Source organism: Pieris rapae, chromosome 10, assembly GCF_905147795.1.
Source record: "Pieris rapae chromosome 10, ilPieRapa1.1, whole genome shotgun sequence".
Taxonomy (NCBI): domain Eukaryota; kingdom Metazoa; phylum Arthropoda; class Insecta; order Lepidoptera; family Pieridae; genus Pieris; species Pieris rapae.
In genome coordinates, this window is record NC_059518.1 from 2,839,078 (window position 1) to 2,864,713 (window position 25,636).

General features: G+C 32.5%; 2 protein-coding genes across 2 annotated transcripts; one reads left to right on the top strand and one right to left on the bottom strand.

Moving 5' to 3' along the window:
- Positions 1–296: 296 nt before the first annotated feature.
- Positions 297–7,278, top strand: LOC111000159 (nucleolin-like). The gene is made up of 8 exons (XM_022269516.2): positions 297–672; positions 791–996; positions 1,767–1,874; positions 1,950–2,363; positions 4,603–4,810; positions 4,883–5,336; positions 5,714–5,848; positions 6,426–7,278. Exons 2-8 carry the CDS (start codon positions 798–800, stop codon positions 6,561–6,563), a joined length of 1,656 nt encoding a protein of 551 aa, XP_022125208.2. The 5' UTR covers positions 297–672; positions 791–797; the 3' UTR covers positions 6,564–7,278.
- Positions 7,279–7,944: 666 nt separating this feature from the next.
- Positions 7,945–25,062, bottom strand: LOC111000161 (sodium-independent sulfate anion transporter). The gene is made up of 13 exons (XM_022269520.2): positions 24,814–25,062; positions 22,313–22,521; positions 20,291–20,486; positions 18,705–18,844; positions 18,320–18,400; positions 17,195–17,358; positions 16,472–16,626; positions 15,715–15,876; positions 12,613–12,725; positions 12,211–12,384; positions 10,926–11,073; positions 10,117–10,290; positions 7,945–9,723 (listed from the first exon to the last, which is right to left on the bottom strand). The coding sequence occupies exons 2-13, from the start codon at positions 22,511–22,513 to the stop codon at positions 9,557–9,559; spliced, it is 1,875 nt and encodes a 624-aa protein (XP_022125212.2). The 5' UTR covers positions 22,514–22,521; positions 24,814–25,062; the 3' UTR covers positions 7,945–9,556.
- Positions 25,063–25,636: the final 574 nt, after the last annotated feature.

Here is a 25,636-nt window from a genome sequence, read left to right on the forward strand (position 1 = left end):
ATATGCTTTCGATGGGACATTATTTTTTACGTCACCTTATCAATTACACCAGACGCGTTTGCATACATAACATTAAGTGAAAGTATGGCTCTGGTCACCACATACTAATGTTTGAAATATTTTAAAATTCCAATTCCACACGCTTGCCCATACTTTTCTCCACTGAAGCACCAAGCGTCAGCAAATAAGTTGATTAAATTAGTTAATCGAACTTCACCAACCCCTCTTTACATCGAATAGATTAGTTTGCGACACAGACCCGCCGCTCGGTATAAAATATAACGTCACATATTTTTGTACGCAGAACGACACAAACTTTCCCTGCTTAAATAACTGGTGGTCAAAATAATTATGTAGTAATAAAATAACAGAGTAAATTGTTTTACGATCTTTATAATAATACATAAAAACATCATATTATTCACGATACATCTGAGAATTGCTCAGAGAAAGTCTACGGGTCAGTTTATCTATGTCCGTTCGACTACCATCACTACTTTCTTCCAAAGCTGTGTGACGTAACTGTATAAAAGAGTGCGCGTGGAAGACGCCGCCGCTATATCGTTTCCGCACGCCAGGCTCGGCCATAGCGTCTCGACCCCCGACATTGAAGGACGCGGGCGGAACCTCTTCCGCAGAGCCCCCTAGGACTCAACAGTGAAAAGTCAAAAGGTGAAGTGTTAAGGACATCCAGTGCACGTGGTGTTGTGTTAGTGCTGTGATATCGTGATCCTCGACGGCTCTGTCGGCCAACTTGGCGGTGATGATTAAAGGACTCTGTTTGTTTCAGATACGAGATGAGGTCGTTATTATTATTAGCGGCGGTTTGCTGCTTAGTGATTTTGGGGAGCTGTAGCCCAATTACCAGGTCTGAGGATGGTGAGGTGAAGGAGGTAGGAAGACAGGCGGCGCAGCAGCCTGCGGCTGCCGCAGCTTCTGATGATGATGATGACGATGACGACGACGACGATGAAGATGCTCTTGGTGGCTTAGGAGGTAATTTTTAAATATCTAAATTTAATAATAATACATAAGCAAAAAAACTCAAACGTATCCATTTTTACAGTAAAGTATTACAAATTATTATTTGTCTTTTGGTGTCATGGTAATGTAAATAAATCTTTTAGCGCGTAGGATTTACCGTTTTCAAGTAAATTCACTGTAACGGTGGATTGACTGAACTTAGATATACGTATATATAATTTATAGGAAATTGTAAGAATTCAAAGAAAAATTTTATTCGAATTGAGCTTATTGATGATTATATTAAATAACTCATTTTTTTACCAATAAATTTGTTTTATGATAAATCGTGTTTTACAATTAATATTTAATAGACCGTTAACTAAAAACTTTAAATTTAATTTAAAACTGACTTTAAATTATCGATACAAGATTATAACAATAAATTTAGGAAATGATGTTACAATATTGGATATTAATATACAATATAGAAAGTGTGGCGATCTATCAATACAAATTCCTATTAATCAGGACGCGAACGAACGGAATGTGAATCGTGCAGCGTGACAACTGCTCTCGTTAGTTAATCGATTCTAGAAGAAATACATAATCAGAGAAATTAACGCTACTTAGCTTTCTTGTAGAGATTCATAAGTTAGTACATCACGCACGGACATATTAATTGAGATTACATCGTTTAATTGCATTATCGATAAAAATATCTATTATTTTTAATAGTAAGACCATTAATCTAATTTAATACACTACTATTCACATGTTTAATTATAAACTATCTGTTTTAGGCGACGATGACGAGGACGAAGACGACGATGATGATGATGATGAGGATGAAGCAGATGACGACGAAGAGGATGATTACTTGGAAAGATTCTTCGATGACATATTAGGAGGTCCATAGCTTTTAATTATTCTCTTTTGTCATACAATTGTTCTTATTCAAGGCTAACGTATATTTTATATTTCAGGAGGTGAAGATGACGAAGATGAAGATGAACCAGCCGCCGCTCAGCCTGTTGTGGCTGCCGTCGATACTGTTGCTGCCGCTCCTGCTCCAGCTGCATCAGCCGCATCAGTGGAAGAAGTTGCTGCCGCTTCAGAAGAAATCGAAGCTGCAGAGGGAGAGGCTGTGGCAGAGGGTGACGAACCTGAAGCTGGCCAAAAGGAACCTGCAAGTGCTGAAGTTGAAACCCCCGCGGCTAGCTCCGAGGTGGCTGCAGCCGCTGAAGCCGACGATGACGATGATGATGACGAGGAAATCGGAGACGTACTCGAAGGGGATGATGATGAGGAAGATGATGACGAAGAGGAAGACGATGATGATGACGACGAAGACGACGTTTCCGACGCTTTTAGCAGGAATATTTCTGCTAAACAATCACGTGAGTCTAAAAAATTAAAGGCTAATGTTGCGGCGCTCAAAAAAAAGAGTGGAAAAAAAACAAGTCACATTAAAGTAAAGAAAACCAAAGCAACGTCGGCTGCATCAGTCCCAGAACACAAAAAGTTCAGATAGTTATAATGCGCCAGCGAACGGGCAAGCTTGGCTCCCGCATCCACCTGAGAGACCTCTGGGGTCTCCCTCCTTTAGCTTAGCTATTTATTAACTATTTATTTATTCTATTTAATTTATTTTATTTATTAAGTGCGTGTGCTTGATGTGTGAGTGTTAGTATGGACCCGAGAAAGTAAAAGTTAAATTAATGTCTAGATCATGTCACATCAAATCCGTGGCAAAGTATTTTGAAATAAAACTGTTTGTTCTTAATTTGTGTTAAATTTTTTAAAAACCTCTCAAGCGAATTGTGCGTAAAATAACTACTTCGTCAACGATATTATGTCGGTCAGAATTCTAGTAAACTTTTGTCAGAAAAGAGTGACATTATCTAGTATTAATTTAATTATTATTGTCATCAAATAAATATATACTAGTCAAACAATATATTTATGTAAATTTCCTTATTCCTCATCCATAAATGCCTGTGTTAAATGATATTTATATGCTTCTAACAACGTATATCTTATATATCTGTTAATAGAATAATAGTACATAGTATGATTTGTACATATTAAAAGTAATATAAGTAACTAGCTTTTTGACCGATATATGTATTTCTATGTATTTTACGCACAAGCCGGTTCCTTTCCCGTGACATATCCCATTTATCATATATACCTCCCATGGTTGAGATTTCATTACGCGATAAAATTGAAAGCACTTAGATTTTAAATCTGATAAACGATAGATCGACGACGACTGACAGTTATCGGATGAGTTCTTTGTAGAATATTAATGAGGAACCAGCTTGTACTGGATCTGTGTTATGAGGTCGAAAACGGGTATCAAGCCCGGTTACTTTCTCATCCGGACCTAGTTCGATGAACTCATCCGATTTCTTCTATAGCCTTGACACTTTCTTTGACCTTGCCATGACCGTATCCAGGACCTGACCTTGACAAATCTGAAGGAATTTCCAACAATAGAAAGTAAATAGATTCAGACTCACTCTCGAAATTACGAAACGATCACAAAATTTCCGTGTCCACGTTTAGTGAAAACGACATAATGAAATGCGAAAAGAGAAATTTTTACAATGTTGTTTGAGAAATTGTGGGAGAGCCGAGAGGAGTCATACTCGACCTAAATTAAACAAGTTTGTTACCGGCTACGCCTAAAACGACTCGCTTGACCGAGGTCTCTATTACCTTTCTTCGATAGAAATCTACTACTCTCGCAGACTGCATTTAAATACTATGAAAGCTCAGATTCTGAAATGAAGGCGAAACTCTAATTAATTTTACTGACGGAAAATAAATATTAGCTCATTTCCTAATAAGTAAATAGTTTCTTTGACTGCAAATATTCCGGCACGCAGTTTCTTTTTCGTGTATAGAAAATAGAAAATCCATGGATGACTGTTCCTATTAATTGTTACAAGCTATTAGAATGCAGGCGAGGCTTCAAGACTAAACAGTTAGTTGTTCGCGTGCCTCCGATACGTGATTTGAATTGAACGTGTGAATGTATGAATTATTAGCCCAGTGAATACCTAATTACACACTGCAACCGAGTGCGTGATGTCATGAATAATGTAATTTATCATATATTTATTTCGTGAGTGAAATTTGATAGTTGTCACTTTTATACGCAACTTTATGAAAACAATGACTTTGAACTTGACTGTACACTGAATAAACATTTTTTTTAAATCTGTACTTTTTTTGACTGACTTTTAATTGACGATGAAACAACTGAAAAATTGAAAACATTTTATGGAATCTATGACTTTTACCATCTTGAGATCTAATAGAAATCTTAAAGTCAAAATGTAGGTTTAACATTTAATCTGCTATGTTAAAATAAAAGAATACTAAATAATAAACTACCAATTTAGCTGATAGGAAGAGTGATATTCTTTTGGGCACTAGAGCCGTTTATTACTACCATTTACTATCAATTAATTCTAGCTAAATATATGATTAACATAGTAAATAAGTAGTTTCTACTTATTTTGGCATAACTAGAAAAATACTTCTGGTTTATTAATAAAGGTAAGCGTATCTTTATAGTAAAAAATATTAGAATATTAAACATTTTAACCTATATGAACGTCTCATCAGGTGCGTTATCTGAGGAACCGCCCAAGAAACCAGCACCTGTGCCTGCTGTGTACATAATCAAATACAATAAGTTCATTGACAACATCCTTGAAAAAATGAATGACATATTAAGACGTTCCTATGACCCAGTGAACGTAAAACTTCAGCCAATAGATGCGAGCAAAAATACAAAGGGAAAGAAAAATAAAAACAAAACTAGTAACAAAAAGTAAGTATACATAAAATGAATGTTAGTTCTCAAACCTACTAACTCGGTTTCACAATGTCACAAATATTTCAGAAAAACTTCAAACAAAAAGAAAAACACAGCGCGCGGTGGTGTAAACGAAAACGAAACGGTAGAAAAAGTTGAGGAAATACAACAAAACAAAATCGATGAAAGCTTGAACGATCAAAAATCGAACAGTGAAAATGCGCGAACAGAAATGCGAGCTGTGAAGGAGAAATCTGGAAATGAAAGTGGAAAAGCAAAGCCAACGTCAAAACCAAAACAACCAACTAAGGCAACTAAACCTAAACCGAAACCGCCAGCGAAAGCCCCAGTAAAAACTACAAAGAAGCCTTCCAAGAACAAGGTAAAAAGCGAAAAGAGCAAGCCGAGAGCAAAAGGAACATTGTATGGGCTGTCTTCTCTTAAGAGAAGTGGTGATGTAGCCGTCAGCATTATGACAAACCATACAACAATTAAGAGTAATTTTGCGGTCGGGCCCTTGATTCTTCGGGTGGAAAAGGAGGTATGTGCAATTCAAGCTTTTGACAATATTATTCGAGTATAAGGCAAAGATTTGCTTATAGCTTCATTTACATAGATATTACTTAGCTATCCATATAATATCTAGTTAAATGTTTCATTTGATACACATTCGATTTGGGCTGTATCAGGACGTCAGTCATTCGTTTAGAAATAAAAAATCCAATGGATTATTATCTATCTATCTATGCTCGGATCATCACGTGCTTGCTGGTGCAACCGGCAAGCGATTACGACTAAGTCACAAATCACTATGATTTGTTACCTATGAAATAGATGCAATTCTCCAAGCCCTATAACGAGTCTTGTTATACAATAGCTGATCGTATAATAAAACCGGATATCATAATGTTTTAATAGGTTGGTCGAGGTGCTAAAAAAGAGCTCAAATCTGCAACAGCAACAACAGCTGAAATGAACGGTAAATTAACGCTTCGTGTCAACAATCAAGGCGTAGCAACATTACATTCTATCAAAGTTCTGCAGCCGAAACAGGTATATGTCTGATTTTATTGCTATATTTCAGTTATATTTAAAGTATAGCGCGAAATATGTAAAATATTAAATACAGTTTAACTATATATAACGACACTGAAGGGACTGTACATTTTATGGCGTTATAGAGAGGAGCTGTTAAATGAAGCAAATTTATGGGATAAAACGAAAAAAATGTATGACAATATAGACAAGTTAAATCAACCAAAATCGATCGACGCTTCAGAGATTTTATCGTTAAATCGAGTGATGTTACATCAAGTTTGTATGTGACATGTGACACTGTATGTAACATTTATACGACAGTTGATCCGCACTTATTAAATACGAATATGGTCCATGGTGTTCTATGGCACAATATTATTTTTTGATTCTATAGACATAAATGGCGAATCTATAAAATAAAGATGCAGAAATGTGTCTATTGCATTACGGAACATCGCCATTTTATAAAATAGGTGTTAATAGGACGCAACACACACAATTTTAATAAGAAACTTTAACTGCCTTTTACAAAAAAGCCGAAGCATTATTAGTATTGTTCTGTCATCCTTTAAAAAATACTTTGGTAATATAGGTCCGTGTCGACAGCAACCACGAACGAACACGTGAATTGGTTTGGCAGAGGAGTGCAAGAATCGCCCATGTTGTCTCTGAAAAGTTAAGAACTGCTTCGAAGCCCATGTTCCTTCACCAAGGCGTCATCAGGCAATAGACTATTTGAATGCTAATTGCTTAGGTATTACTAATTTATAGTATCATCATTGATTCGATGCAGTCTCATTAATTTGGGGTCTTGGGTTCGAAATTAACTGTAACTGCATCGAATCGACAAATTGTATTGCATTAGGATTAATTTAATTATTAAGAGAAATTCATCCACAGATCATTATCACATCAATCACATATCATTAATATCATGTAGTCCCCATTCATTATTTAATATCATTAAAGACATTCTCAATCAATAATGCTTATACGTAACAATAGTCGATAGAGTACTTATTTTAAGCCCTTTAAAGATTATTTTTAACTTTTAACCCTTTTCAACAATATTTTTACATACATCGCCTCACACTACTTCAGTCAGCACGTCAATTCACTGTTCCACATCACACACACACACACATCATTGATCATCCAGGGACCAACATTTATCCATACCATAAAATTCATTACCACCTGTAATTTTTCAGTCACCATCATTTAGATCTCGTATTCATCATCAAGCTTATTATTAAATTACTATTAAGCATATCACAATTAAATAATTTGACGTTCATCGATCATCATTATTACGTATTATTTATGGTATCTTCATACGAACTAGTATTTATAAAATAGTTAATAATAATTTAATTTAGTCAGAAATGCATTTATTGTAAACTAAGGTGCTAAGTTTTTTTAATATTAAATATATTTTTTATATAATATATTGTTTTATTCGAACACTTCTATTTATAAGTATACTCTGATTTTAACTTTAGCAGAGTTCTGACAGCTTTAATTTTTTTAGTTGTCAGAGATTACAACCCTATTTGTCCGGGTACATTTTATAATATCAATACGAGTCAGAATATCTGAGTCCCATACATACATTTTATTTGTTAAATAATTGTATTAATTTCATTAAGTGCGGTGCTCCACATACAAAGTGGTTTTACGGCGAGCAAAAATTAGGTCGTCGTCTTTTCATCGCAAACAGTAAAAAACGCACAAATATTTTTTTTTTTAATTTACTAAACCTGGAATTGTAGGCAGTGATGCCAGCTTAAGAATAAAATAAAATAAAGTTAATTCGATGTATTGAATTATTACTCATTTTTGTCAGTTAAGAAAGTACTTATATATTTCGATTTACTTTCGTAGGTAAAACATAAAAAAGACGTATTTATTTTTATTGTACCTACTCAAATAGGTAGCCTTTACGGTGGAAAACGTTTTACTAGCACGGAAAATGAAATGTTACAATTGTCCGACATGAACAATCAGTTTAGGAATTTGGTCATTACCAAAGAAAATTAATTATTTTTTCGGGTCGGAAATTTGCATTTGAATTGAAAAACTAAAATTAAAGGTATATAAAACACATTTTCAAACATTCTTATCTATTTATTTATAATGATAAAAATACAATTGCACAAAACACATAAGAGAGAACAAATTAAGTACATAATTAATACAAACTGGTAGTTATATAGTATAGAAAATATATAAACAAAAGTTTAGCATTTAAATTCAAATTAAATATCTAAATGATAAATGTATTTTTGATTATGATTTCTTTCGTACGATTGCTTGGACAAATTAGCGGCGATGATTTCAATCTAAGATGTTTTATAAATAAATCAAATAACTAAGGTTTTATTGTATGATTTTATTAATTAGATAAAATTCCGAAAATTAAAGGTATAAACGTTTAAATCACTAGTTTGCCTGATTCTTGTATGTCAAAACACTCAGCGAAACCATTTCCTTCAATTAAGTATGTAAAATTAAAATATATTATAAAAAATGTTAAGCTTAGATAAAAAAATATCCACTGGTATAAATTAAATATTATCGAAATTCGGCTCAAAGCTAGTAATTGTCACATAAATTTGACTAGCAATAGTCATGCCTGCACAAAATAAGTTAATGTCTATTTGATTAAATGATTAAGGACATACACAGAGAGCTTACTAAATTTAGTGTTTGCAATCTTTGGTTTGGTAAATGAATTTTATTTATTCGAGTTTCTAATAATATAACACCCGGTATAATCATAAGGAATAGTTTTAAGCAATTAAATGATAAAATTGTGATTTATACGCTTCTCAATTATTAATATTTAAAATCTTATTAAGACAGTTTGTAGTAAAAAAGGCGAAAATCTTTGTAAGATTTTTAAATAAGGGCGCCTTAACATTTATATATAACTTTTTCTTGTTATATTTCCACTTACTATATGCACGAAGTATTGAGAATGTCGATAAACGAGACGAATTAGAATATGTCTCAGTCTTACTGAAAAACTTACTAAATATCGAATTATTATTTTTTTATTTATCACGTATCCGGTAATAATATGGACAAAATATTTTTAAGTAATCAAATACGTTTATGAAGAAGACCATTACAGCTATAAACACGCGGATGCAAGATTTGTAACCATAGTAACAAATATCACGTTTATTAATTAGACTTAGAAAAAAAGGTACTAGGTACTGTATGTGCTAGGAACTATTTTGGTTTACCGTTATAAATTCTAGAAATTATGCAAAACTTAATCAGATCTATTAATTGCAAATTATTAAAATAAAATTTGACAAAGTTAAACAAATCATCGGACAGCAATACCTAAACTTCATTGATGAAAAAGTGTATGGGCAAAAGGCCGCAATATTGTATCATGTTTTCATATCCATCAGAGATATATAGAGAGATATAAAGAGAAATATATTTTTTTATTAATTCGATATGAAAAAACTATAAAATCAAAGTAGGTTATACGCTCGTATAACAATAGTTTAACCTGGAAAGTTTTTTTAAAATGTGCACGTAAATCTTTTTAACAGTATTCTTGTGCAAATGTCTATGGTAACTTATTTTTAGACTGATGTACTGTCCCTCACTGATTTGACTACACAACTTATAAATCTATAAAAAATCCTCTACAAAACTCTACTGAACTACACACATTACTAAAATTTATAAAATGCACTGTGGCTATGTGTCATCTACCTCACTGATTTTCTTTCTATGCACTGTGGTCAGTAATGGGGAAGCGTTTTCTTCAGCTACGATGACTTCTAGTGACTCATCTTGCTTCAATGACGTGTATGGACGTTTTGACTCATCTGGGATTACAGGGAGGGACATTTGCCCTGTTAGTTCTGAAAAAGTTATATATTTATTAAACACAGTTTATCTAATATTATTTTTTTTTGAGTGTTCGTTTGTAATTAAACGGATTCATCTATTTGATTGATGAAATTTTTTGTGATCTAATCGATTCGAGAATAGTTTTGATGTAGGGTTATGCTTAAAAAAAGGGCTAGTATGGGCATTTTATGTACAACACAAGGCAAAGCCAGGTTATAACCCATCACAGAACAAAGATTATGACGTAACTGAGATCACTGTGGACAAACCTCCAACGTAACACATACAGAGTATCTGGCATCCGTACGTGCAAATCCTAGTATATTTTATTAGTTCGAAACGTTAACAACGCGTCCTTATAACTATATTGATAACGACCCACTAAGATAATTTTATAATGGTACCTTGTAGTGTAACATCTAGCTCGTTAGCGTTAAGTACTACGAGCACGCTAGACCCCGCCCCACTGAACACTGAGGCGACACTGGCTCGAGGCGAAAGAAGCACCAATGGCTGGCCACGAGCAGACAGCGAGTTTGATAACGCACACAGCCCTTTGGCAGCTGTGAAGTCAGCCCCTAAAAGGAAATTTTTATATTAGTTTCTATATAAATTGATATCAACAGTTTAGAATTAATCAATTATCCCCCCTCCATATTATTTTTTGCAAAAGTTGGGGGGGGGGAGGAAAGTGACACCCATGTTAGTGGGTGCGTTGCCGGCGTTTAGAAGAACGCAATTTTTATTGTTCTTTCTTGAGAAGCTCTCCAATAGGACCGATTCCAACACTAAAGACAAACGCTGGTATTAACGAATAACTTTAATTTCACAGGCTTTTTCTCTATACATATCAGATCAGAATATGATAATTAAGTTAATAAGATAAAATAAGTATGTCTTAATCACACAAATATTTTCATATGTAGTACAGCTTCATACACATTATACGTAGAAATGTACGAATTTTACGGGCGCAGAAAATTATAAAAGAAATGACTGCGCGCCAGGACATAATAGACCTTATGGAGTATGTAAAAAATAGGTAGATATGCAATTGTTGCAAACAGTTTTAAAAGAACAAAAAAGTAATTTAAAAATATATTATTATATATATGTTATGGAAGACCTGGGAAAAAGGGTTTTTACATATTTTAATGCATACATATAATAAATAAAAACACTTTTAAAGTATTACAAATTGTAAAATACGAACCCAATACATATCTGCAGTCGATAACAACGGGCACGTTCCCCGACTGTTTGCTCGCAGCTCTCGTTACGTACTGACGAATGTATTCCACGCCCGGGAAATAGAGGCTATTACCGACCGTTATTAGGAGGTAATTCAGGCCGTAGTGATTCTGGAATAATATACGTTGTTCAATTAGGGGTCATGTCATACTAAAATTTTCCCCTCAAATGTAACAGGGATTTCGTATCACCGCTCATCCAAATATTATATTTAATACTTTAGTAGTGTTGCCCTATTATTTAATATTTTAATTAAGAAAACTCTAATGTCTCTCTCTTTAGTGATATTTTAAAGGAGTGCAAGGAGTTTATTACGCCTGCTTTTTTCTCTCGGCCTACCCGATGAGTAGGGATTTCTACCGATACAAATTTAATGACGTGGAATGAGTGCATATATCACTTATCGAATAAAATAAAATACGTTTATTTTGGAACATAAGATCATCATGGTATCACTTATTCCACGTCATTAAATTCGAACCCTTAGGCATCCCTACTCATCGGCAAAGAAGACAAAGGGTAGGCCGAGAGTAAAAGCCGGCGTAAAAAACTCTCGATACTCTTTTAAAAAAGCCAATCATCAAACAATACTACAATATTTAATATATAGAATAGAATAGAATAAGTATAGATATCATTTTATATTTCATAGTAATTTTTATTTTATTTTAATTTTCATTCGTGCTAAATTTCGTGCTTAGTGTCTGAGACCATAAAAATTTCGTATCACACAAAATACTGAAGTCAACACTTGTCTGCAAAAAATATACAAACGAAAAGTGTCGAAGACAGCATTGGCATGATCTCAAACAGGCTTTGATCAAAGTATATTTTGCTTGTCTTTTCCAGATTATTTTAAGCAAGGAATCTTTGGATAATATCAAGCATAAAAAATCCGAAATTGAAACGAAAAAAAAAACGAAAATTGAAAGTCATTCGACACACATTACATATGCTAATTGTGTGTTTAATTACACCATTTTTATAGGAAATGTGAATAAAAAATGCATGTGTAATTATTTCGCTGTAACATAAATTATTTTGTGTAGAATTTTTCTCTCACAATTTTTGACTAAAATTTGTTGAGAACATTTTATTAACTGAATAGTTTATAAAACGACCTTGTATATTTGAGGAAAAATAAGTTGTATAGTATATTTTTCGAGGAATCCATTTACGATCAATCTTAGGAACACTTGGATTGTATTGAAATAAAAAAGCGTTAGCAATTATCGAGTTATAGCTACCGTAACGATTTCGGCATCCAACTGCGGCCTGGCACTGGGGTAAAGGAGAAGTAACACATTGAGTAGAACCCCAGCTACGATCCCCAACTCCACACCCACTACAAGGCAAAGGGCGAACGTCGCAAACGCGGGCACCAAGTCCGCACGACGCGAACGCCACATTGGTTTCACCACCTAAATAGATAATTAACTTAAATTACAAACATAATAACAAACATTTTTTTTTTAAATTTTTCAATCTCTATTCTTTTGTGTTTGTCTATATTTTTATATAATGTCGTGTTTAACAGACTGCTGCAAAGCACTTGAAAGCTTATGAAATAATTTCGGAATTCGGTTTGTTATTTGTGATATTAAACATAAAAATTCAAAATGTAATAAAAATGTATTGAATGATATTACCTCATACTCAATCATAAATATCACAGCGCAAATAATGACGGCAGCCAGCGACGCCTTCGGAATGAAATAGAAGTATGGAGTAAGAAGACTTAGAGCAAGTAGCACCAATATACCTGCAAAATATACAATAGGATAACCAAAGCCATGTTAAAGTTGGGTCCTTGGACACACAAGATTTTGGAGCCCTATAGTTGGGATAAGAACTTGTACTAAGCACATTAAAATAACAATTGGAATTTGGTAAAACTTGGTGCTCTAAATATTATATTGTACGAGTATATATTTATTTTGTATATTTCACGAAAAAAAATTTCTTTTTTAATTTTTTTTACATTTACATTAGATTTTTGTAATTTACGGTATTACATTAAACGCCTTTTTTTGATGGTCCAAGCCACGAAGCTCAAGACGCGAGCTTTTTTAAATTCACAATCTGATCCGAGCTAATATGCATGTTGTGTTGCCTCCAACTAAACCAAAACGATTGTAAACGTCAGTTCATCATCAGAAAAAAAACGCGTGTGTACTTATGTACACGGGTAAGAAGTCATCTTTGCTTAACATTACATTCTTTACTTTCATAATTTTTCTCTAATGCGCCGTAAAAGTAAGACTTCAAAAATAACTTAACTCTAGAAATTACATACAAATTCTAAAATTCATTATGCTGTCAGTATAAAATAAGATACATATAACATACGTATATGTAACAATTTAGTCTATAAAAAAATGTACTCGAATTAAGTGGAATTATACATGAGATGAACGTGTCGACTTGATTCCCAAAATCGAACCTTATATTTTATTTCTTACTAACTTATACTTACGTCACTGACAATTATTAAAAATCATTGTAATTAATACAAAGTTTGGTATATATTTGCATGATATGCATGGCTGACCCATGCCACTTCTACTACAAAATAGTATATTTCATTACAAGTGCGGAAAGCCTGTCATTGCAACGAGTTCCGATAAATGTCTACCCGAGCCGAGGCGCAGCCGAAGGTGAGGGTTGACAGTCGGGACGAGTTGCAATGACGGTTCCGCACGTGTACTGAACGACTATTTTGAATACAGTTGCGAAAAAATTAAGCAATTTAATTAAACTATTTACTTTTTTTCTCTTCTCTCTACGGAATAAATCCATTGCACGTTTGTTAGATAGTATTAATAAAATAAAATTGGTATATTTCTGTTTATTTAAGTTTTGTTTACTGTTAATTTATTAACATTGTTGACCACCCTCGATTGTATTGAACGTGAGACTTCTTTTTAATTCACAAGATTTACGATCCAAAATATTTTATTATTATAAGATTTTATTACTCAGTTTAATTGGTGCATTAAAAAGTTTTCAATAGAAAAATGCAAAAGCATAAATATTAATTTACTAAAAGAATAGAAAATCTGTAAATCTATTTAAAGCACTTGTCTTTAAATAGATTTAAAGACTTTTATACTCTGAATACTTGTATTTCTTTACATATCTTATATTTGTGTATGTATGTTTTATTCTGTCATTGGTATTATTAATTGCCAAACGACAAAAAAGTAATTATAAATTGTTTTTAACTATACATACTTTTTTACATTTACAAATGTATTCAATTTCAAATTGTCTTTCAAATTTTAGAATTTATTTAAGTCCATCACTACTACAACATCAATTGTGGACTATCCATTAAAAAAAGTAAACGAGCCAGCATCAAGATTTAGGATACAACAATAGTTGCTTTACCTTACCGATCAATGTTCCGACACACTTAACATTTTAGTGACACCAATTTTCGTGATATTGTTGAGAATTACAAAAGGAGGTTTTACCTTTTAGTAGCGAAACCTTTATAAACAATTTGGACCATGTAATCAGCTAATTGTTTTGAATAAATGTTTGACCTATAAATATCATAAAATAATACATGTAAGAACAGGATGGTTATATCAACTCGGTACGAGTGAAAGAGACAAGCGCAGGCGTAAATTTCGCATAATTTTGTAGAGAAATGTATTTAATTCATTCATTTTTGGATTAAGCCGTAAATAACCCATAATCTTGAATTAATTAAATGTCACCATACCGCGCTAACACTTCTTAATATATGCAATATTAATATTACTGTACAGATTTTGTTAATAAATTCATAAGAAATCTAGAATACTATGGGAAATACGATAATATTGTTGTAGTTTAAACAATCTACAAGAACTGAATGTCCAAAAAAAAGACCTTGGAAACACTCATTAATAGAACAAAAAAAAAATTAAATTAGCTACCACAAACAAAGATTTATCGATTTTTAATTCAGGTGAAAAATAAAAAACCGGTGCTATAGAATTCTAACAGTGTACCTCGTCACGTCATAGTCTATGGCGGTAACGCCTTCACGTGATACTTTAAAATACTTGAATTTTTAGTTACAAGGTCGCACAAATTAAAAGAATACGTATCAGTTTTAATTTTGTTTTCAGCATACCATTTCAGTTTTATAAACTTAAAAACCGTTTTTTTTAAGCCAAATGTCTAGAGAACATATCTGCGTCTGTTTAATTTATGTCAGCCCAATCATCGGAAATAATTTAATCAAGTAACTACCATAACGTTAGTGACATTTTCATGCTAATTTAACATGACAGCCCACTTTCATGAAACAAATTTCGGTACTTACGTATTAACGCCACCGCGATATAAATTTGGTTAGCTTGGACAACCTAAACCTAAATTATTGATGATTAAATATTAAATGAACCAATGTTATACAAACCACTTTGGAAGCCAAAAAGGTTTAGGTTAGGTTAGGTTTAGGTTGTCCACACTTGCTAACCATTAAATTTTTGCCGCGGTGGCGTAAATACGTAAGTACCCAAATTTGTATAAATAACATGAAATTAATTTTATTAATATTTTCATGCTTTAAGTTGCAAATGCCCTGCATATAAAAACATTTCGCTTACTTTACGAAGACCTCAGGGTCGATCCCCTACTGGACCGATCAAGTAAAGACCCTTACAGGTCTTACCATCACCCAGGCGTAGAGCCTTATCGAAGACGCCGCCACTAACACGACCTTTATAAATGAAGAGCTGGACTAAAGAAATTACCTGTATAAAGACTTCCAAATTGGGTAGCGACTCCACTGGCATGGTTGACAGCGCTACGGGAGAATGAACCAGTGATCGGCATCGCACTAAGGAACGATCCGAGAATGTTCGCGAATGAGAGTGTTATCAACTCCTGCGTCGCGTCAACCGATTCACCGCTTGCTGAAATAAACATATATTTACCCATATTAATTGGCCGTAATCTATAATCTTAAGTTCTCGCGTGTACATTTAAATAAACGTTGATAATTTTATATAATCAGGTTAACAGCTAACTAAATGTTCAGAACCTTAACATTATTCTGATCATTTAGTTATGGCCACATGGCCATATTAACTCTATATTACTTAGCCAAAATTGGCTCAGCCTTTCTAGTGTAACGGCGTTATGATATAACAATTTTTATGAAGTTATGCTGGCCTGGCTTCAGTATGAGGTTATCTCTCTCTAAGGTCGTAATTTCAATAGCCGACTGTGCAACAATGGACTTCTTATGTGGTCATTTAACGTTCGCCCGTGAAGGAAGACATCGTGAGGAAACCGGCATACCTTAGACACAAGTCGATGGCGAGTGTCAGGCACAGAAGGCTGATCACCTACTTGCCTTAGAAAAAAATTACGATACAGCAATCTGAGACTCAGACCTTTAAATTCCCTTTTCATTATATTTCTCCACGATTTTAAATTTACTTTTGTCTTACAAATAATATGACTCTTAGTCTAATTCAATATTTTATAAATAAATAAATGTCAAACCGAAAGCTTTAGCGATAGCGACATTCCCCAGCACTCCAATGATGGGAACCAGAACGATGGATGAGCCCAGATCCGCACACATCTCTAGCATGGTCACATTCTTCCCATCCACCATTGTGCCAAATGGGGGTAGACTGAGTGGCGGTAGACCTTCTCTACAAAACATTTCTACTTAGCTCCACTCTTATTTATTGCATTAGATCCCGGAACCCACAAAAATTATTCTGACTCCAAATATCTGACTATACAACCCCTTGAAGAACGGTAAGGATACCCATACCAAAAACTACAGAACCGATTTTAATAAAACTTTAAACTTTGTAATTTCTGGAAATTTACCAATCGGCCTATAATATATAGAATAAAATATAATTATAAAATATGTGTCATTAAAATACAAATAAATTAAAAATATTTAATGTAAATCAATTATAAAAATGCAATTTGCAATTTGTATCGCTTAGCAAAAAGTGCGGTTAATTTATGTGACTAACGCAAATACTACATAAATCTTTATTCATATTATTTAATTGAAAATAGAGATACAGTAGATATCATATGAAAATGTAGTATTGGGAAATTGTTTCTAAATTAGTCTTATAAGAGGGTAGATCAGAAAATAATTATATAACTTTCCTATCCAGTTCTGAGCGGAAACTGGGTAGTTATCACACATAAAAAGCGAAAGTATTGAATAAAATTAGCCTCATTGATAAAACATACTTAACAGTGCCAGTCAGTTTGAATGGTGATTCTGAATTCTTTTCCCATATAAATGCCATTATCGAGCAGACTAGGACGACTATCGCATTCCTCGATGTAGAGAACAGCCATAGAGCTCTTTTGAGGCCTCTTCTATGAGGAGGCAAGTCTAGATCTTTGATTTTCTGAAAGGGATTTTATTTTATTTTTAATTTCGGACGGACTTTCGTCGACTCGGAATTGTCTGCACCACATTAGGCCCATCGCCACTTGTCTTTATGGCTGTGATTATCTTAATGTTCTTGATAGAAAAAAATGCACACAATTCCAACCATCTTTTTGTAATATATATGATAGTAAGGAAACAGCTGGCACTGGTTCTGAAGTAAGAACATGTCATGGATAATAAATCGACGTCAATATTCAAAAAACTTATAACTGGTTCGCTTGTAAAACTACCACTGAAGAATTATTAACATTTTTGCTTGACACAAAACATATTTACGGATGGTCCCACACATATCTCAACATTATCCAACTAAATATAGTCTATATAAGACTAGTAAATAAATGTTACTCAGACTAATGATAAAAGGATTTTTGAAATTAGTCGTGCAGTTTTTGAGTTTTTTCGTTACAAATAGCTTTCATTATATAAATTTGTTTTGCAAAATTATCATTTCCTTTAATTATAAACAAGTTAATGATAAAATCCTCATATTAGCAGTTATGTTAATCGCATGGCGGTACTTAAGATAACATCAGCTTTTCAATTGATAGAAAGCGAGAGTTACAATGATATATTACAAATAAATAGAAAACACTTAAAAACATAACTGTCAATAAGACACTGCTACTATGTAGAAAGACTAAGTCTTTCTTTAAATTTATAAAAGAGGTGCGTACCGTAAGTTACGTTTTTAGTTTCATTGAGAATGAAACATAATTACGAACTACGAAAAACAGAGACCAGTGCGTTCTGTTGATTGGTCAAGAGAGATCTCTTGTCGAGTGCCTGCCAATCAACGCACGGTCTCGTCATTCGTCTGCTATTTTATGTTCTCACCTCTCTGGTTCCTTTGTTACAGCAAATGTCAATGCAAACACAATAGCTAGTCAATGAAATTATTAACAATAATAACTTACCCTCATTAAAAGTAGTATGACTATACAAGTCAGCCCCAGAAGGCTGTCGGCTAGTTTCGCGTTTGGAATATTCACAATCACCTAAAAAAATCACAATCTTTACGTTTTTTAGAACAGGCCAACAAAAAACAAACAACAAAGGTTCCTATAACAAATCAGCTTAAAACATACATAATATCATGTCAAACAAATATATAGGTACGTTTTAATATATTTAATGTTGAGACATATAATACTATTTATATATCAATATGTACATATATATCTATAGTTTATAATTGTATCCGGGTTCAATGTCCTAAGTTCTATCATCGCATACAATTTACTGACTTTCTATAGGTTTTCTCTCTTGTATTCTCTCTGATCTCCTAATTGAAATACATACCTTCTTCACTGTATCTATGAATCCTCTGGACTTGAACTGCAGACCTAACAAGCCCTTGAGTTGTGATACGGCTATTATTACTGAAGTCGCCGATGTGAAACCAACCGTTACGGGAACTGAGATGAAATCTATTAAAACACCTGTTAACAATAACTTTTAGTTATTTCTTACTTATCTTGTATTATTAAATTAAACCTATGATTGAAATGTATAAATTTAATTTTTAAATATAGTGATGGTCGGTTTATGTATGGCCAAATTTTTACTAAAATATAAGTTATGTGATTTTTAAAAAATTACCAAAACTTTTTGCTATACACATTAATATTTGCTATGTACTCTTCACAGATAGGTCGCGTATCTGACAAGGAGAATACTATTTAGCAGTGAAAGCGAGAAATGGAAGCTTTGAGTGGAAAGGCCAACCATTGACATTAAGGGAACAATACAATGGCTGTGCAGTTCCTATCGAACCTTCGGCTCCGTAAGAATCTGAATATTGCAATCTATCAAGGGATTGTTTCGACGTTCTCGAATACTCCATCACACTACCGTTCTTCCTAGATTTCTCGCGCCACCAAATGTATAAGAATAGATATTGAGTTAATTTGTAAAATAGGAATCACCCTGTGGCAACGCACTCGCAAGCCCTCTGGCATCGAGTGTCCATGGGCCTGGACATGGGTATCACTTATTAAAGTGTTCCATATGCTGATATGTAGCTACTAAAAAGGAGCAACTAGCGACGAGCTTCGTTTTAACAATAATTATATTTTTAATTAATTTTACCACAGTTTATGTGTGAATACATTGTGACAGTGTCAACCACATACGATAAATGCGAACTATATGTTAATATTAATTTCCCTATAATTGTTCTAGTGAACGTTTGTTTCCGATAAGAGCTAATTAAAGCAATTGAAATTCCTCGATGAACCATGACTACAATTTAAGTTTACTGTGTCGATACACGATAATTCTTATTTGAACAGCTGTATGTCGTATGTACAGCCACGGCGTATTCAATTGTTTTTACCCAGTTACAATGCAATTTAGTTTGAATTTGAATATTTGAAACAAATATATTGCGGACTAGAAATTACACAGGATCTTGGTAGTTTTATGTAATAAGAATAAATAACATAAAACTACCAAGGTATATTAAAAGAAAATTCCTTTTAATTTGTAAAATGACTTATAATATGGAAGTGGGTATAAAATACTATATTAGTTGATATATCCATGAATTAATTGTCGAGCTAATGACCTTGTTTAATGTTTTATATTATAATACATTGTACTTATCTATTACCTAACACAAAGTCATTATTTGCCGCCCAAAATATAAAAACAAGGTTATTCAAAACGTATTTCATTGCGTGTCCAATGAGCCACAAAATTAAATCTCCAAAAATCTATGTTAAAAATACAAGTAATGTATAATAAACAAGCGGCCTTTTATTTTAACATCTTTAAGATTAATTATAACATATTACTTTTCCTTTGTCAATTTTTTCTTTATTCCACATTCGAGAAAATTCAGAATGAATTCTGAAAAAATTATTTAATATATTTTTATATATTACCTAGATGTAATAATCCCATGATGAGCTGTACAATGCCAGTAAGGAAGCACAGTAGGACGGCATAATCGAAGTTGCGACCTTGTATCTGCTCATACGTCATCAGAGCAAGTAAAGCAGTTGGTCCCAGGGTTATATCCTTGCAAGAACCAAACACAATATACATGAAACAGCCCACAAACGATGAATAGAGGCCATACTGAAACAATTTGCTCAATTAATGTTAAAAGCCTTCGATAAGTTGTGGAATAGGCCGACTCCATACGATTGGCTACTTCCCACTTTCACTCCCACCACCCTTTCATCTTTTAAAACTCTTCTATATAAATATTTATTGACCTTATCCTATCCTGATCAATCGTGACTTGTGTAATTCTTGTATTTCCTTTTCTTTTGTATTGCATCGCTATTCTCCATTCCTGACACCATAAGAATAGCTTTTTAGTTTGTTATTACTTTTTTATTATTTTAGATTAAGGTTTTTTTTCATATCACATTTGGGTATGCACTTCTTGCACTCATCATTTTTCTTTATTTAGTTTTTCTCTTCCTAGGGTTTGCCTAGAAGAGATCGCTTGTTAGCGTTGCATACCTTGTAATTTTTAGTTATTGTATTATTCGTGTTTGTTTTTTTTTTATTGCAACGAAGTGTGAATAAATAAGGTATACAGTGGAAAGATAATGTGAGATTCAGACACTCGAACTATGACTCTCGTCGAAAGCTAATAAATTTTTGACATACCCAAGTCACATAGAGACAAGTCACGAGACAAATTAGCATGAAATGCCTACCCCATGCCTTACACATTACACACAACAATTTACATAATAGGTTACAATTACCCATGTTCGTCAGTGAAAACGTCGACGAGCGGGATAAGCAAAAATACAACTATTACTAACTACAATTAAAATAAATCGGTGGCGTTTTAATGTTTTAGGCCCGGAGTTAGGATTTTTGGATCAATTTTATTATCAGCTTCCTGTGTGTGATTTTCTTACGATGTTTCACCTTTAGCGTTCCAGCGAATGTGAATTGCCCACATAGACATTAGTGCACAGCCGAGGATCGAACCTACGACCTCAGGGATTACAGACATCCGGAAGCCTCTAGACCAATACTGCTCTTAACTTACTACAACTACGTAGAAATGTTTAAGCTATTAAAAGCAAACAAAAAAAATCGTTTTTACAATACTATATAAATGTTTAAAGAACTTTACTTCTAAAAAATATTTTATTTACATGAACTGAAGAAACTTAATATTAATATGTATATATACGAGCGAGATACTCGTCGCCATTAACCGTCTCAATTTTAGTCAACTGTGTTCACTTGCATGTATCTTTACTGCCTTTTTGAATTTGTCAAATGTGTATATCAGCGTCATTATCATATATGTTACTATATTGGTATAAAACCTTAAACAAATACAAAGGAATCGACATATAACAACTCAATAGTGACATAGTATTAGAGGCCTTGGCATTTTAATATATGCTAGTTTTGCAAAAGCCGTTCTAATGTTTTGAGCGTTATAATCTTCAATTTGTTATCAAATTCATGAATCCTGAGAAACATGTCGACATTTTTGTAAACCTGTTCAACAGGAATTAAAAAGATACAACTGCATAAATAGTGCTAGTTTTTGTTTTACAGTTAATTATCAAGAGAAGTTGTCAAACCTTTGAAATATGTGGGTACCCGTGTCAAAAGTACCCACATAAGCCTAATATTTTTATATATACATTCTATAGGAAATATAATCGTAAAGTATAGAATGAGAACTACAACAACTACACTGAACTGTGGTAACAGAATTTAATTTATGAAGTACAATTGGTCTATGTAAAGAATAAAATAAAAACAATTTACCTTAAAAAAACCAAATTAATCTTTGCACACAGAAAGGAAGTACTAGCATTTATATAAAATTATCAAAATTGTATTTAAGAAAAAACCCTTACTTTAAACAAAATGGAGCTGAAACAAAACTTCTCATAAAAGATAACGATTCAAATTACCTGAGGTGGTAATCCAGCCAGCGTCGCATAAGCTAGAGCCTGTGGAATTACTGTTAGTCCCACTGTAATACCGGCAATAATGTCGGCCAGGGCTTTCTGGGAATTATATTCGGGCAGCCATTTCGTGATAGGCAATCTCTTGTGCGTAAGCCGAATATACCATGATTGCCTCTTCATTCTATGATTGGACGGAGACGCCATCACATCACCTGTAATTCAATGCAGTGAGAGAATGTTTGCGAATAACGCTTAAACTTTAGTAATGAAATCACCGTGTACATGTCTAAATACTATAAAATGTATGGAAATAACCTACTATGTAAAATATTAACAGTACCTATACTAATTCCTAGAGAAAAATTCATTGATTCAATTCTCGATATACAGTACGAAAATTACAAATCCAGCGACGTATACACCGAAATACTTTGGTCCGTTTAATCTTGAACATTGTTCTTTTATAGGCGAGTAAGTAAATAGTTGTCGCTTAATGCTGTATGAATGCATATACACATTGATATAGAATTTATATGTCTTATAAGAAGATTTCTTGGTGCGTACATAGAAATTTAATTCTATTTCTATTCTATGTACAGCTATCTCGAAATTGATACCCCTAACTACAAAACCAGCACTGCTCTTCTATGGTACACGCTATACAGATCTAATTTTATTTTAAAATTACATACATATTTTTAGTTTGGCTGATGATAAATTTACGCATTAATTAAATTAGTTAAAGTAAGGTACCGTTAGTATCAAACAGTACATTATTTTTTGCGTGTGTAGAAAATTATTATACACATATTTAAAAATATTCAACGAATCTAGGCTTAAGGTAAAAGGGTTGCAAACCCGAGAAACTTTCAAGTCATAACAAATAGAAGGTAAAGTAATACTGAAAGGTTTGGATGCTGTTTAACATCCTTGTCCATTTGACTCGTATGGCGTAGCGAACCGTAAAGTTAACATTCAAATTACATGAACCATGAAAAATCTCAATTACAGGATTATGAAAAGTCATGCAAATATTCCACACAAAAAATATTCTATGATTTACAATAGTAGGCCAGCCTATTACTCAAAGATTACTTTGCAAGGCCATAATAGTTATGTAGTTAAATAAATTTCATAAACCTAATGGTTGGTTATTAAACAAGCAGATTTTATCACAAGGTATTACAAACATTGAAGAATTTTATTAATATAGATATTGTGTCATAGTCATTAAAATAATAAGAAATTACCAATACTGAATGAAAGCAGAACTTGCATCTAAAGTAGAAAACTGATTTCAATTCATACATAGATCAATGTGATACTGACAACAATACCCCAAAGATTAATAAAAATTTAACTAATGAAGTGTGTAACAGCTACTCAAATGAAATATAAGTTGTAATAAATTTGAGTTAAAGTAAAAATAAAATATTAGATATATTATGATATGCTTTTCTATTTTCCTGTATCTTAGTTTGGTTACATAAAATTTTGTGGAGTACAAAGTTCTAGCTTTTATCCATGTATGAAGTGTAAGAATTTATTCGGGATAAAGATCAAATAGCTGATTCTGGTTTGTTGAACAAGATGTTTGTTCAAAGTAGTTTCTATAGAAATCAAACCCAGTAAGCAAGCCAGATACAGATAAATTACAATTAAGTACCATAATATGAAGACTATATCTATAACAAAATCTTGACAAATTCATTATATAATTCATAAAATATTTATAAAGAGAATTAGAAAATAATTAACTTGAATAGTGTTTAAGAAATTAATTAAAAAGCAACACCTTTACAACTAAAAAAACGAAGTTTTAAGATTACACAGGTGTTTTGACTCATTACCAGTCTTTTGCAATATCGATACAAGTAATATTATTATATTAATTTAAATGGTCTCTATTTCTTTTGTTTTGATTATAATGATAAATGATTGAACCTCCACTTACATAATAAAAAAAAAATTTTTTTGTTTATAATGAATAGTGCTTGACAAAAAGGCAAGCAAAGTGTAGAGAGTAACTGATTATAGGGAATATGAAGAACTTCAGTAAGGGATGTCACCAATATTGTGCCAATCCCCAGCTCTACATCTTGCATACGAACAGTGGAACTACAACTCACTAAGCATTATATTATAAATTATATAATATTCCTTTCTAAATCATAGACCATATTCAATTTAAAATTTACAATAAGAAATAAAAGAAATTAACCTTGCGGTTCTAATTTTAGTTGTTATTAATGGTTTGTTAATGTGTTAAATTTCTTACAAAATTTGCAATGGGAAGAGGATAATATGATAGTTTTAAAAAAATAATATAAATTTTAAATTAATAATATTTTTAAGTTACTACTTATTGATAAATACCTACTATGTTTATATATGAATGCAATCAACAAATTATCACTCAGCTGTAAAATTGAATTTTTATATTTTTATGTGTAAAATTGTAACTTTTATTGAGTATTAAATTACGCAAAAGAGACGTTACATACCTTAATTAATTTATACTTTGTAGCTTTTTCTTTCCCAAGTTTAATCCTATTTAATTAAAATACAACTTTGAATATCACTACACATTGTATAATTAACTAAGTAACTTATATTTTCCTTTGATTTTTCGTACAGTATACAAAAATTACGTTCTTTAAGATTATTGAGAAAACGTTTAAACAGCGAGTTTTTTGAGATTCAAAAAGTGCTAGCTTTTGTAAAACAAGTAATTACACTGACGACTGATGACTGATGAGTGATGTATGGAAAATGTATCAAGTTTTGATGGTTGACAACTAGGCAAAACATCATGTAATGTCAGAAAATGTTTGACGTTGTTGAAATGTAAGTTTGATCTTTAATTTGTGTTTTTTACATGTTAATGTCGAGTTATCACAATATGCCAACTATTACAACTACAAGCTATTGCCATAAAAAAAACTATGAGTAGATTCATTATAAAGGTAGCCAGATATGCTTAGTATTCTTTCTAGATAAGTATCTCTTTTTTAGCTGTTATAGATAGCTCAATATTATAAAGTATTTTTCACTGTTTATACAAAATGAACGAAAAATATAAGTATTTTGATTTATTATATTTTATCTGATAAAGTGTGTATTACCGCCTTTAAAGATTTTAATTTGCTCTTCCGTTTATTTCGATTTCATGCTAAATAATCAATCTGCCTACTTAAGCGTATTGTCTTTTGTAGATAAGAAAAGATTTTAAAAGAACGTTCGATCCTTACGTTTATTTTTCAAGTTTAAGGTTTTACTATGATTTCCTTACTGTATATGTATTTAATCACACTTTTTAATTTTCAA